Source organism: Quercus suber, unplaced genomic scaffold, assembly GCF_002906115.3.
Source record: "Quercus suber isolate HL8 unplaced genomic scaffold, Cork oak 2.0 scaffold_254, whole genome shotgun sequence".
NCBI classification, from domain to species: Eukaryota; Viridiplantae; Streptophyta; class Magnoliopsida; order Fagales; family Fagaceae; genus Quercus; species Quercus suber.
The window spans coordinates 538,077-551,701 of record NW_027069710.1 but is presented as its reverse complement, the minus strand read 5'-3'; the positions used below and the strand labels follow the sequence as shown (position 1 = coordinate 551,701).

Sequence of the window (13,625 nt, the reverse complement as noted above, 5' to 3'; positions counted from 1 at the left end):
AGTTGGAAAGTTTGTCACCTGAAAAGGGAGTACAACAAAGCAACGCATTCCCTTGCTTAATTTGCAAAATGTAATGGTTCCTTGGATGGTCCAGCACATCATCGAGTCTGACTGCTCTTAAGAGTGCTATTTCCGTGTTTTTGTTTTGTTGTACTTCAATTTCAGTTTCAATGAACTTTATCTTTCTCATTAAAAAAAGAAAAAAAGAAAAAAAAAAGGAACCAATTGACGTATTTATTAGCAAAACATATACTTAGGGTGTTAAGCTCTATGTTACTTGAATTGAATAGAGTTTTTATTTTTTATTAGGCGCTCTAATTTTTTCTAATTTGAATCAATAATATTTTGTCTTATTATAAAAAAAATTACAAGGCAAAAAAAAAAAAAAAAAGAGTTAAATTACAAATTACATTTCCCAACTCCCACATATTTTCATCTTAATACTTTTTTTTTTTCCATTTCAGTGTAGTCCTTCCACGTCCAAAAGGATTACATTAAAAAAAAAAATGTGTGCAAAAAAAAAAAGTATTTGGGAAAAAAAAAGAAAAGGTCCCAAATCTACTTTCTGCACTATGACGGGTGATGACATTAATACCCACCAAAAAAAAAAAAAAAAAAACTTTCTGTAGCCATTACCCATTGGTGAAAAACCCAAACCAGAAACCCCAAAAAAGAAAAAAGAAAAAAGAAAAAGTTCTAAAATCTAAAGCCCCAAGAGGCCAATCCCTTGTTTCCTCCATCGTTGAAGGCCAAAATGTTGGCCTCGGCAGCAACTTCCACACCCTTCTTCCCCTTGAAGTCCCCCAATGCCCAACACTCACTTCCCAACTTCAACACCCATCTGGAAGTTATTCCAGTTAGAACCAGAACAAAAACCAAACTAAGCAACCCAACACCAACACTAATCTTTTCCTATGCAACCAAACACCATCAATATCATTGCCTCAACCTCATTTCTTGCTCTAATCGTTCAGTCATCACAAGGGTCAGCAGTGATGGTGGTGGTGGTGGTGGTGGTGCTGTTGATGCTACTCCACAACACTCTAAACCTCCTGTATGTTCATCTAAGCTCAAGCTTCTTTCTTTTTTTAATCTGGGTTTTCATGCTATTTCATATTTGCATGTTGTTTTTGTATGTGGGTGTGTTCGAATTTGCCATGACAATTTTTGTTGGTCAAGTGTTTCTTTTCTAGTTTTGGTGTTGCTTAGCTGTTATTTAAGTTACTGTTGTTAACGAATTTGGATTTATTTGTGTAATGCTTTTCTTTTAAAATCATGTTATGGGTTACCATGGATTTTGTACATGGAGTAGACAAATGAGATTTGGCAATTCTTTATTTATTTTTGGGTGGTGGGGTTTGGTTCTTCTAAATTGAAACAAAAAAGGCACCGAAAATTGTGTTAATTTTAGGAAATTTGGTTGGAGAATTGGGTTTCATGTTGCTTCCGATGGCAGATGAAAGTTTGTATGAAGTTCCTATGGATTTTAGATTACCAAATTTGTTTTTTGAAAAACAACAATCCTTTTGGTAGATTGTAGAATTTTGACAAATACGTGCCCTCATCCCAAATTGACCATTAGAAGATTGAATACAAAAGAGAAACTTTTTGAAAATTTAATCGTCATGCTTGAAATTAGTTTTTTGGAAAAGAAATAATTAAAAAATTCAATTTAATAAAATGCAACCATATGCACAATGTACTCATATTGAGCACATTGTGAATCAGGATGGACTCTTTCAATTTTCTTGGACTTGGTGAATTTATGCTAATCACAATCAAGATAGATTTATTTAACACTAGCTTTGTGTGTTTGCAAAGAATGAGGTCTCATACTTTTGATATGGGCTCTTATATCAATGCTTACCCCATATCCATATTCTCTAGACACTTGGTTTAACAAACTAAAAGTTTGAAAGTACATGATTATGTTTTTCTCCTATAAATCAAATTATGTTCTTGCTAATAAACTCTAACTCAAATGGTACTTTCCCCCGCATAAAAATGGGGTAGAGGGGGGAGGTTGTAAGTTCAAGACCCATTGGGTGTACATGTAACCTTTTTTTTTTTTTTTTTTAAATGTTAGTGAAACGTTTTTCTCTTAAAGTTGTTTACTTGATTAGACACCAAGATATCTTCTTTTTTTTTTTTAAATAATTTTAATAACGTAGGGAACCTTGCTAAAGAAGAGCCCTTTGGACTCACCTCTAGCTAGTAAAACCAAGATATCTTGTCGCTTATCAAAAAAAAAAAAAAAAAAACTAGATATCTTGTTACTTATATATAACTATGTTCAGGGATGTAACTAAAATTTAAAAGAGTAACCTTGCTTGAAGGCCATTAGCCTCTTATTACTCGGTTTTCCTTAATTTTCAGCTTGTTAGGATTACATTTATTTTTTCTAAAGGATTTTAGCTACATAAAACCCCAAGAAAGTATAAAATATATATTTTGTAAAAATCATATTATTTTTAGAGGAAGGCCATGCGTCATGGAAAAACTGGTCATTTCTTTTCTTTTTGTGACCTCTTTGGATCAATTGAATTTTTGGGGACCAAATGTACTTTTTAGGAGTCAAACTTAAAATATTTATATAAAACTATATGTTATACATATAAATAAATTTTGGGGATGTTAGGCCGGGGGGGAGGGGGGATGGTGTTAGGACCGTCTCTGACTATGTTGTCTACTACTTTTAAATTTTTCCTTGAGAGTGACAAATGTTCACTTGCTTAAGCTACATGACCAGGCATCTTCTTACTTTACTTCCAGGATATTGAAGAAATTGAGAAACCTTCTCCTAGTTTTGGCGATGGTTATGTGGCCTTGTTTGTTCGAATGCTTGGGCTAGACCATGATGACCTTGACAGAGAACAAGCAATAGTAGCTCTCTGGAAATACTCACTTGGAGGAAAGAAGTGTATTGATGCTATCATGCAGTTTCCTGGCTGCATAAACCTCACTGTAAACCTTCTTAGGTCAAAGTCTAGTTCCCCTTGTGAAGCAGCTGCAGGCCTTTTACGATCAATTTCATCATTCAATTTATACAGGGAATTAGTAGCAGAAAGTGGAGCAATTGAAGAGATAACTGGCTTGCTGCGCCAACCTTCCTTGACTCCTGAGGTATAGAGATCACCATTGGAATCTGTGTATATATATATATATATATATTTTTTTTTTTCCTTTTTTTTTTTTTGGGATATAGAAGATATTCAGAGGAAGAGGAGACAACACAGGAGGTTTATATGTGTTAGCCTCAAGCCTCACCTCAAAAATACTCTGGAATATCAGTCATCCTGTCAACACATTTCTTGGTAAAAAAGAATGGAGATATTCTGAAATCATTTTTGCAGGTAAAGGAGCAAAGTATGTGTACTTTGTGGAACTTGTCAGTGGATGAGAAGCTTGGAGTGAAAATTGCAAACAGTGATATATTGCCATTACTTATTAAGTCCCTCGATGATGATGACATAAAATTAAAGGAAGCAGCAGGAGGGGTTTTGGCAAATTTGGCATTGAGCCAAATTAACCACAGCATCATGGTTGAAGCAGGTGTTATACAAAAATTGGTGAGGCTTCCTTAACATTTCCTCAATTGATAGAAAGAATTCATGTCCATTATTAGATCAAATGGCTGAAAAGTTTGCTCTTTTTACATTTTCAAGCTGTATGGAATGCAGTAATATTCAAATGAAATAATTAAAAAAAAAAAAAAAAAACATCTTAAGCGTAAGAGGATGTTAATAACAACATGTTCTGAGTTGCCTCTATTTACATGGCTTTAAAAAAATAAAAATAAAAATTCTTTGGCATTCTATAAACTTGGATTATAAATGCAGGCAAAGGCCTTAACAACTGATGTGGAAGGAGCTAAAGTGCTTAGAAAGGAAGCAAGAAATGCATTGTTGGAGCTTGCTAAGGATGAATATTACAGAATTCTTGTCATAGATGAAGGCCTGATTCCTGTCCCTATGATTGGTGCATCTGCATACAAGTCCTTCAAACCAGGTTTGTATTCCTGGCCTAGTTTACCAGATGGTACAGAGATTAAACAAACTTCTAAAGGTCCTTCTAAATATGGTGCCTCCGAAGTACTCCTTGGATTAAATATTGATGACAAGAATGTAAACATAGAAGAGACCAAGATGAAAGCAATAGTTGCACGGTCGCAACAACAATTTCTTGCTCGTATTGGGGCTATAGAAATAGAGAATGGAGAGAAATCTCAATCTGGATGCTTTAGTGAGCAGCGACTTACACTCTTACCATGGGTGGATGGCGTGGCTCGATTGGTTTTGATTCTTGAGCTTGAAGATGAATCTGCCATATCAAGAGCTGCAGAGTCAATTGCTGATGCATCTATCAATGAACATATTCGAGTCGCATTCAAGGAAGCTGGAGCAATCAAGCATTTAGTTCGGCTTTTAGGCCATAACAATGATTCTGTCAGATTGTCTGCTACTCAAGCTTTGGAAAGGTTGTCTAGCAGGTAATTTATCATTCTTTGGGTTTTAAGCATCTTGATGTCTTTACAGCAATAGTGATCCTAGCTAACCTCTCTGGCTTTAAATGAAAATTCCTATTAAAAAAAAAAAAAAGAGCAGAGGGGATGGAAAAAATCTTTTACAATTTCTCAGTTAATGGCTTTGTCACTTTGCCTTTGCCTTCCACTCTAAGCTGACAATACTCTTTTATCCGGGACAGTGGTGCTTGAGTGTTTCACAGTCAAATGCTTGGTCTCCCATGCTTATTTGACAAGGTTCTTTCCTTGGACTAGTGAATAAATAAGTTCTCATTAGTGCAGAGATATTTTTTTTTTGGGGTCTATGTGAGTGACATGGAGATTTTTAAGTAAATGATTTCGTCTTTCGCATGGGCTGACAGGGGAGATCTCAGCTACATGACAGGGGAGAGTGAGAGAGAGGAGTTGAAGGCCTAGAAGAAGCTAGCCTATGTTGGAAATTGCTTCCCCAATATGTAAATTTACCCTATATAACAACAATAAAGCTTTACTCCCAAAAATTTGGGGTTAGTCATGGATCTTTAACATTAATCGGGGTTGGTCCCATGTATTCTTCTCTACCATTCAAATATATCCAAAATCATACCTTTGCCACTTCTTTGATTAACTTGTCATTTTTTACTACTTGCTTATTTGCCCTATAATTGATACAATTTCTCCTCGTACCATACTCGCCAATACAGCTGAAAAATATTTTACCAATCCAAACTGGTATAATATCCTCTTGCAAAAGGTATCAGTATGCACTTCAACTCATTTTGGCTATTTGAGTTGGTAATTCTATTTTAGGCCTGCACAATAAAAAGGGTGTTCTTATAAATTTGTTAAAACTAGACACCATTGTATGCAGATGCTAAGCTTGTTGAAATAGCATTTCCAGAGGGAGAAGATCATTCACTCTCCCACTTTTTCTTCTTCCACATTGTCCACAGCCCCATGTTGCCCACTTCTTCTTGGTTTCTTTGCTAACCGCTTTCTTTGAATTTCTGTTTTGACCGCACAAACATTTTTTATGTTTCTTGTTTTGCTGCCTAGCAGAACAAGTTAACCTGCCCCATATGAATCTTTGGTAACACACACACATATACATGGACTTGCATTTTGTGCCAAGGTTGATTAGGTTGTTGATTGCTTCTATGAGGAAAAAAATGTAAACCTGGGCAACATATTAGGATGGACATGGACTTATATTTTTATTGGCTCTTACCAAATTAGCAGGCTCTAACCAAATATATAAGCTCATGAATTTATAACTAAATATACATATTTTAAGTTCATAAATATACAAATATATATTTTATAGTGGTAATTCCAAAATGGTACACAGGTACCAAAATATTTTGTTCCTCTAGCCCCTCTTATTGATGCTTTTTATTTGTTTTATATATGCATACATACATGTATATATTGTTCATAGTTTGGTCCCAAACCCAGAAAAAGGAGGGTTGCAGCAAATTGTTGGCTAGCATAAAAAGTAGTCACTCTATTATTATTTTATATAAATTTATGTAGATATTTATATATGTATGTGTCTACACGAAACCTCTACTAGCCATATTTGCCTTGTTTCATATACTGTCAACTTTTTTGCTATCTTTTCTTCGTATTGAATTTTAAAGCTCATGCCATTTTGGGGATTGACACATATTTCACTCTATTTTGTTCTGGGTTTGCATGTTGAAAAGCTTTTCATTTATTAGGCAGTGGTACTCATGTTAGTGTTCATATCACGTAGTTCTAATTTCTCTGTTGCATCTTTCTTCTTCTTCTTCTTTAGACATTAGGTCTGTTGGATGGCTCTTATGCATTAAGCATCCCTTACATCATATAATTCACATTATTCTTATTTTTCTTGATGCAGCAATCATGTTTGCCAGATAATTGAAGCTGAAGGCATCATTGATCCTTTGGTCAATACTCTAAAGCACTCGCAGACCTCTGAAAGCCTGATTGAAAAGGTGTTTTATGATTATTTTATTTATCTTTATCCCCCATTTCCCATTATGAGAAACAATCTTGAGGATAATGAACCCTTGCTGCAATGCAGAGCTTGAACCTACTTGCTCGGATATTGGATCCTAGTAAAGAGATGAAATCTAAGGTTAGTCATTAGTTTCTTGCACCATGTGTGAAAAACTCATAATGTTTTTTTGTCTTACTGAGTATGTTGATGCATTCCAGTTTTATGATGGACCAGTTAATGGATCAAAAAAGTTATCAGAAGCAACAAAAAACCCTGAAGATTCTGCAGTCTTAACTGGAAATATGGCTGACAAACCCATATCAAATGTGAATGCCAGGTCTTTTCCTCCCCCCCCCCCCCCCCCCCCTCAAATAAGAAACTTACTGATCTAGGGTAAATCTAAAGTTTTGTCCCATTTTTTTTTTTTTTGAAGGAGCCTAGGCCAAACCTGTGGATTGCTAGGCATTATTGGTATGGTTTCAATCCATTGCTTTCATTGAATTTATTGAATCCAGAGATACTGGATGTATGCCTACTTTCAGTGATACTCTTCTCTTTTTTTTAGTTTTGTTTTGTGTGTGCCTGCATTAAAGCAATCTTAATGTTGTTCCCCTATATTATATTGATCTGATTGAGTACTTTCAGATATAATTCTGCAGTCTGCACAAAGAAGTTCTATTGACCAGCTTTTCTTAACTTGGAAACCAATTATAGGGAGGATGTGCTAGACAATGCTTTCATTGCTCGCCTTGTTGATATTCTAAAGAGCTCATCCCCAAATTTACAAAGAAAAGCAAGTTCCGTTCTTGAGTTTGTGACAATTAATGACCCAAGCATGGACTCAATCATTTCGGTAGATATTGAATCGGGTTTGGCTGCTGTTTTCCAACAAAAAGTTTTGAATGGTATGGAAAACAATTTTCTTGACTTTTAAGACCTAAATTGCTTGAAAAAGTTTGGCTTTATTTTATCTCGTCCAACTTTGTGACCTAATTTAGATTTTTTTAAAGATTTATTTATTTATTTATTTAAATTTTCATATCGTTCTTATTGTTGTTATATACAGTTCTAATTATAATCATCATTGTCATCAGCATCCTAATTGTATTTTCAACAACCTGCTGCCTGCATTTGGTTGCTGAGACAATTAGAATATGGGGATGAAATGAGAGATGAAAATCAATTACCAATGTTGGATTCTTTTGTTGATCGAATTGTCCATTCATCATCTGAACAAGATACCCATCCACCCCCACCCNCCCCCCCCCCCCCCCCCCTCCTCTTCAAAAAAGAAACTCCCCTTCTAATTTTATTTTGTTTAATAATTTTAGAACTGCCTTTTCATTATTATCATTTATTTACTTCTCCTTTTCATGAAATTTTATTTTTCCTGTTTCTATATACCTTTTCTATATCTTTGTTTTTTGTGTTCATGTGAGGAATTCAAAGTTGGGTGATTCCCAAACAAATAGAGTAAGGTGAGCAGAATGCGTATGTTGACCTCTCATTTTCATATCTTATCTCATAAAAATCTGGTTCAATATTGACTGCTTTTATAGTTCTATTGGGAAGAGCAAGCAAAATGAAAGATTGCTTGTATAATTGACAAGGATTTCTCCTAAGATTTCATCTTCATTACATCCTCTTTATGAAAAAAAAAAAAATCATTATTTGTGTGACAGTCTAAAAAGTAAACACTTCAGCTAGATGCTTAAGTTTAGGTTGCAATAATATTTCAAGAACAGAAAAAGGAAACTTGGATTTAATATAGAATCTTTTGATGCTAGAGACACAAGGAGAATTTTTATTTTAATTTAGAATTATTTATTTTTGCAAGTCAATTGTATTTTTATGTTTTATGTCCTAATAGTTTATTAGGCTATTAGTATTTTAATATTTGGAAGCAAGTTTATTTTTGTAATAAGGCTATTAGGGTTTTCTACACCAATTATAACTAGGGTTTAGTTTACTATATAAGAAAACTATTGTACTCCTTTTGGATAAGATTTAGAGATGAATGAAAAGTTGCCTTTTGGTTTCTTTTCTCTAGTGTCGACTCTAGCCAACCCTAGGAATTGAGTCCCAGTGGTTTTCCTTGTTTTGTGCTAACTCCAAGCAAGCCTAGGTGCTAACTCCTAGGTTCCTATCCCTTTATTTTCCTATTTTTTAATTTTGTTCTAGTTGTCTTGCATTATCTTTCCAACCCCAAATCATTGTAAAATTCAAGTTTGATTTCTTGTCCTCCATCACCTAGGCAAACAAACAGAGCATGCTTGTTTTATGTAAAATATTATGGTCTTCTAGACATAAAACCTTGTGATGTGCTTGATGCAATGCGTAAATCTTTTAATAGATTTAGCTCTCTTCCTTGTAGAGGCTGAAACTACAAGCTGTTGGGAGGGAATGATAACCCTTGCCATATCTTCATAATCTCTCTCATTTTTTGGGTGTATGTTATCAATATTCTGTTTTATTGGAGCCGCAATGTCTGGGTCGTTTTCTTCCCAACACAAATGCAGCTCTCTTCCTTGTAGAGGCTGAAACTACAAGCTGTTGGGAGGGAATGATAACCTTGCCATATCTTCATAATCTCTCTCATTTTTTGGGTGTATGTTATCAATATTCTGTTTTATTGGAGCCGCAATGTCTGGGTCGTTTTCTTCCCAACACAAATGTAACATTCTTTGTCGTTTGACCTATTTATTAAAGCAGTTGCAAATATAGTTTTGATTTCACAAGATCAAATAGGTCAATGGTAATATTTAAATTAAACCATGATTCAGTGCTATTGGGCAAACCTGGACTTATCTGCTTATAACAAGGCTGGACCAATAAAATTGATTCTGCTAGGAACATATCTGTTTTGAGCGTGCTGACCGGTTCAAATAAGAAACTTACTGATCTAGGGTAAATCTAAAGTTTTGTCCCATTTTTTTTTTTTTTGAAGGAGCCTAGGCCAAACCTGTGGATTGCTAGGCATTATTGGTATGGTTTCAATCCATTGCTTTCATTGAATTTATTGAATCCAGAGATACTGGATGTATGCCTACTTTCAGTGATACTCTTCTCTTTTTTTTAGTTTTGTTTTGTGTGTGCCTGCATTAAAGCAATCTTAATGTTGTTCCCCTATATTATATTGATCTGATTGAGTACTTTCAGATATAATTCTGCAGTCTGCACAAAGAAGTTCTATTGACCAGCTTTTCTTAACTTGGAAACCAATTATAGGGAGGATGTGCTAGACAATGCTTTCATTGCTCGCCTTGTTGATATTCTAAAGAGCTCATCCCCAAATTTACAAAGAAAAGCAAGTTCCGTTCTTGAGTTTGTGACAATTAATGACCCAAGCATGGACTCAATCATTTCGGTAGATATTGAATCGGGTTTGGCTGCTGTTTTCCAACAAAAAGTTTTGAATGGTATGGAAAACAATTTTCTTGACTTTTAAGACCTAAATTGCTTGAAAAAGTTTGGCTTTATTTTATCTCGTCCAACTTTGTGACCTAATTTAGATTTTTTTAAAGATTTATTTATTTATTTATTTAAATTTTCATATCGTTCTTATTGTTGTTATATACAGTTCTAATTATAATCATCATTGTCATCAGCATCCTAATTGTATTTTCAACAACCTGCTGCCTGCATTTGGTTGCTGAGACAATTAGAATATGGGGATGAAATGAGAGATGAAAATCAATTACCAATGTTGGATTCTTTTGTTGATCGAATTGTCCATTCATCATCTGAACAAGATACCCATCCACCCCCCCCCACCCCAAAAAAAAAAAAAAAATCTGAACAAGATGGGTCACCATTGTGATTCAGGCCCTAAAATTGCCTTCTCTTTTGTTTTTCATGAACCTGACTTTTGAGAAAGTTTAAACTCCCTTCTCAGTTTCTCTTGGTTCCTGTAAAATCAAGCTTCATGGTTATTGTTAAATTACCAATTGTACTTCACTCTTATAATAAAGAGGTAGCCCTTAAAAGTTTACTCCATGGTCGTAGGCCGTTAATATTCAACAGTTATCACTTGTATATGTCCATTAATTGTGAAGGCATTTCCTCACAATCTTCTGAAGTCTGAATTCTCAGATAAATTTATTGAGACTCACATAAAAATATATGCAGTAATCATTAATCAACAAGTTAGGCATCAATTGTCTGTAGTTTTTCTGTAGGATTTTCTTCATTTTGTCCTAATATTCTTGGCTAATAGGTTCTTTAATTTGTATTTTTGCTGTCATGTGACAGTAGTTGAACTCATGGAGTCCAGTCCTTGGTGCTTGTAACTTACCACCAAACTAAGAAATTTGCCATCTCTTCGCAATGTGTTCAACAAAATCTTGTGTGTAGGAAATCTTTCTGAATATTCTGTGACCTGATTCTCTATTGAAGTCCTACCAATATCAGTCTGAGTTCTTATAAAACATATATATATATATATATATAAGTCTGAGTTCTGCTCAAAGGTATACCTACTCTGGTGGCCACTTCACCTGCTCTCAAACCCTTTAATTTGATGATATATTTGGTAAGATTATCCTCACTGAAATCATGGAGTTGTTGGGTACTTAAGAGTCAGAATTACTTAAATTTTAAATCTCTCATTGTTTCCCACATTGCATTGCCCTACTTTGAGTCATTGACCCAGTACCCATTAGATGAATCTTGATCATTTTAATTTCCTGTTGAAAATATTAACAAATTCCTGCATTTGTGTTTGCCAATTCAATTATATGAAAGTGTGATACTTTTACTTTTGATAGATTTTAAGACAATCATCTTGTTTAAATTAGAAACTGCAAGTGGTAACAATGTGTGGAAAATGAAGATTAATATTGCTTTCTCTAAGCTAGAAATTTTTTTGTTCGTTTTCCATTCTAAGTGTCCATTTAGGATAACGTTTATTTTACTTTAAAAATAAGTTGGGTAAAATAAAAGTATACAGGTGTAGCTGTTTAAAAAGCTGTATATAAGCAGGCAGCGAACATAAGTTGGATTTTAAGCTTATCGTGGCATACATTAAATCGAAAATAAACCTATGCTTGAATTCAGATGAGTGATTTTTTTGTGTTTATCTTTATTTGGCAGATGTGGATTCTGATGTAGAAGGCCAGCAGCCAGAAAAATATGCCCTTGAAGTTGAAGAAGCTGGTCTCGCAATATCCGCAGCATCCCGGTTGCTAACAAAGCTGCTTGACTCTCCGCAATTTTGTCAAAGTATAAATTCCACCTACTTCACTAAACTGCTCCGTGAAATCCTAAAATCAAACGTCCCCCTTCATTACAAAGATTGGGTTGCTGCTTCCCTAGTTAAACTCAGCTCTCTTTCTGATTGTAAGCTTGATTCTGGGAATCCAATCAACATGGAGGTAACTCTCTATGAGACCATCCCAAGACTTATAGAGAAGATGAAAACCTCTTTCTCTCCAGAAGCAGAGGAAGCTGCTGTGATGGAACTCAACAGAATAATCGCTGAAGGGATGGTGGATTCAACTCAAGCTATAGCTTCTGAAGGGGGAATATTTCCATTGGTTAATCTGATTGAAGATGGAAGTGAGAGGGCTGTTGAAGCAAGCTTGGGAATACTGTATAATCTAAGCATGGACAGTGAGAATCATTCTGCAATTGTAGCTGCTGGAGCAGTGCCAGCATTAAGGAGAATTGTTCAATTGCAAAGACCACAGTGGCCACGGGCACTTCATGTGTTAAGGACTTTACCAACTTGATGTGACCACATGCAAATGCCATAATTAGAGCGAGAAACCCCCACCCACCCCCAAAAAAAAAAAAAAAATCTGAACAAGATGGGTCACCATTGTGATTCAGGCCCTAAAATTGCCTTCTCTTTTGTTTTTCATGAACCTGACTTTTGAGAAAGTTTAAACTCCCTTCTCAGTTTCTCTTGGTTCCTGTAAAATCAAGCTTCATGGTTATTGTTAAATTACCAATTGTACTTCACTCTTATAATAAAGAGGTAGCCCTTAAAAGTTTACTCCATGGTCGTAGGCCGTTAATATTCAACAGTTATCACTTGTATATGTCCATTAATTGTGAAGGCATTTCCTCACAATCTTCTGAAGTCTGAATTCTCAGATAAATTTATTGAGACTCACATAAAAATATATGCAGTAATCATTAATCAACAAGTTAGGCATCAATTGTCTGTAGTTTTTCTGTAGGATTTTCTTCATTTTGTCCTAATATTCTTGGCTAATAGGTTCTTTAATTTGTATTTTTGCTGTCATGTGACAGTAGTTGAACTCATGGAGTCCAGTCCTTGGTGCTTGTAACTTACCACCAAACTAAGAAATTTGCCATCTCTTCGCAATGTGTTCAACAAAATCTTGTGTGTAGGAAATCTTTCTGAATATTCTGTGACCTGATTCTCTATTGAAGTCCTACCAATATCAGTCTGAGTTCTTATAAAACATATATATATATATATATATAAGTCTGAGTTCTGCTCAAAGGTATACCTACTCTGGTGGCCACTTCACCTGCTCTCAAACCCCTTTAATTTGATGATATATTTGGTAAGATTATCCTCACTGAAATCATGGAGTTGTTGGGTACTTAAGAGTCAGAATTACTTAAATTTTAAATCTCTCATTGTTTCCCACATTGCATTGCCCTACTTTGAGTCATTGACCCAGTACCCATTAGATGAATCTTGATCATTTTAATTTCCTGTTGAAAATATTAACAAATTCCTGCATTTGTGTTTGCCAATTCAATTATATGAAAGTGTGATACTTTTACTTTTGATAGATTTTAAGACAATCATCTTGTTTAAATTAGAAACTGCAAGTGGTAACAATGTGTGGAAAATGAAGATTAATATTGCTTTCTCTAAGCTAGAAATTTTTTTTGTTCGTTTTCCATTCTAAGTGTCCATTTAGGATAACGTTTATTTTACTTTAAAAATAAGTTGGGTAAAATAAAAGTATACAGGTGTAGCTGTTTAAAAAGCTGTATATAAGCAGGCAGCGAACATAAGTTGGATTTTAAGCTTATCGTGGCATACATTAAATCGAAAATAAACCTATGCTTGAATTCAGATGAGTGATTTTTTTGTGTTTATCTTTATTTGGCAGATGTGGATTCTGATGTAGAAGGCCAGCAGCCAGAAAAATATGC

The 13,625-nt window shown here is 34.7% G+C and overlaps 1 protein-coding gene across 2 annotated transcripts; it reads left to right on the top strand.

Moving 5' to 3' along the window:
* Positions 1–615: 615 nt before the first annotated feature.
* On the top strand, positions 616–12,245 carry LOC112024245 (uncharacterized). Of its 2 annotated transcripts, XM_065781029.1 has the most exons (10): positions 619–1,054; positions 2,773–3,123; positions 3,354–3,569; positions 3,840–4,489; positions 6,384–6,480; positions 6,570–6,623; positions 6,704–6,735; positions 7,925–7,933; positions 9,714–9,904; positions 11,577–12,245. In XM_065781029.1, the coding sequence occupies exons 1-10, from the start codon at positions 755–757 to the stop codon at positions 12,212–12,214; spliced, it is 2,538 nt and encodes an 845-aa protein (XP_065637101.1). In that variant the 5' UTR covers positions 619–754; the 3' UTR covers positions 12,215–12,245. The 2 variants fall into 2 exon arrangements, with proteins under 2 accessions (XP_065637100.1, XP_065637101.1); XM_065781028.1 differs by lacking the exons at positions 7,925–7,933; positions 9,714–9,904; positions 11,577–12,245 and adding exons at positions 6,919–6,956; positions 7,200–7,528 and having other exon boundaries at positions 616–1,054; positions 6,704–6,811.
* Positions 12,246–13,625: the final 1,380 nt, after the last annotated feature.

Bases quoted from the DNA above. Each gene is read 5' to 3' on its own strand.
- LOC112024245 (XM_065781029.1), top strand. From the start codon at position 755: ATGTTGGCCTCGGCAGCAACTTCCACACCCTTCTTCCCCTTGAAGTCC. The intron at 3,570-3,839 runs GTGAGGCTTCCT...TTATAAATGCAG, and splicing joins CAGGTGTTATACAAAAATTG to GCAAAGGCCTTAACAACTGA. The intron at 6,624-6,703 runs GTTAGTCATTAG...GATGCATTCCAG, and splicing joins GTAAAGAGATGAAATCTAAG to TTTTATGATGGACCAGTTAA.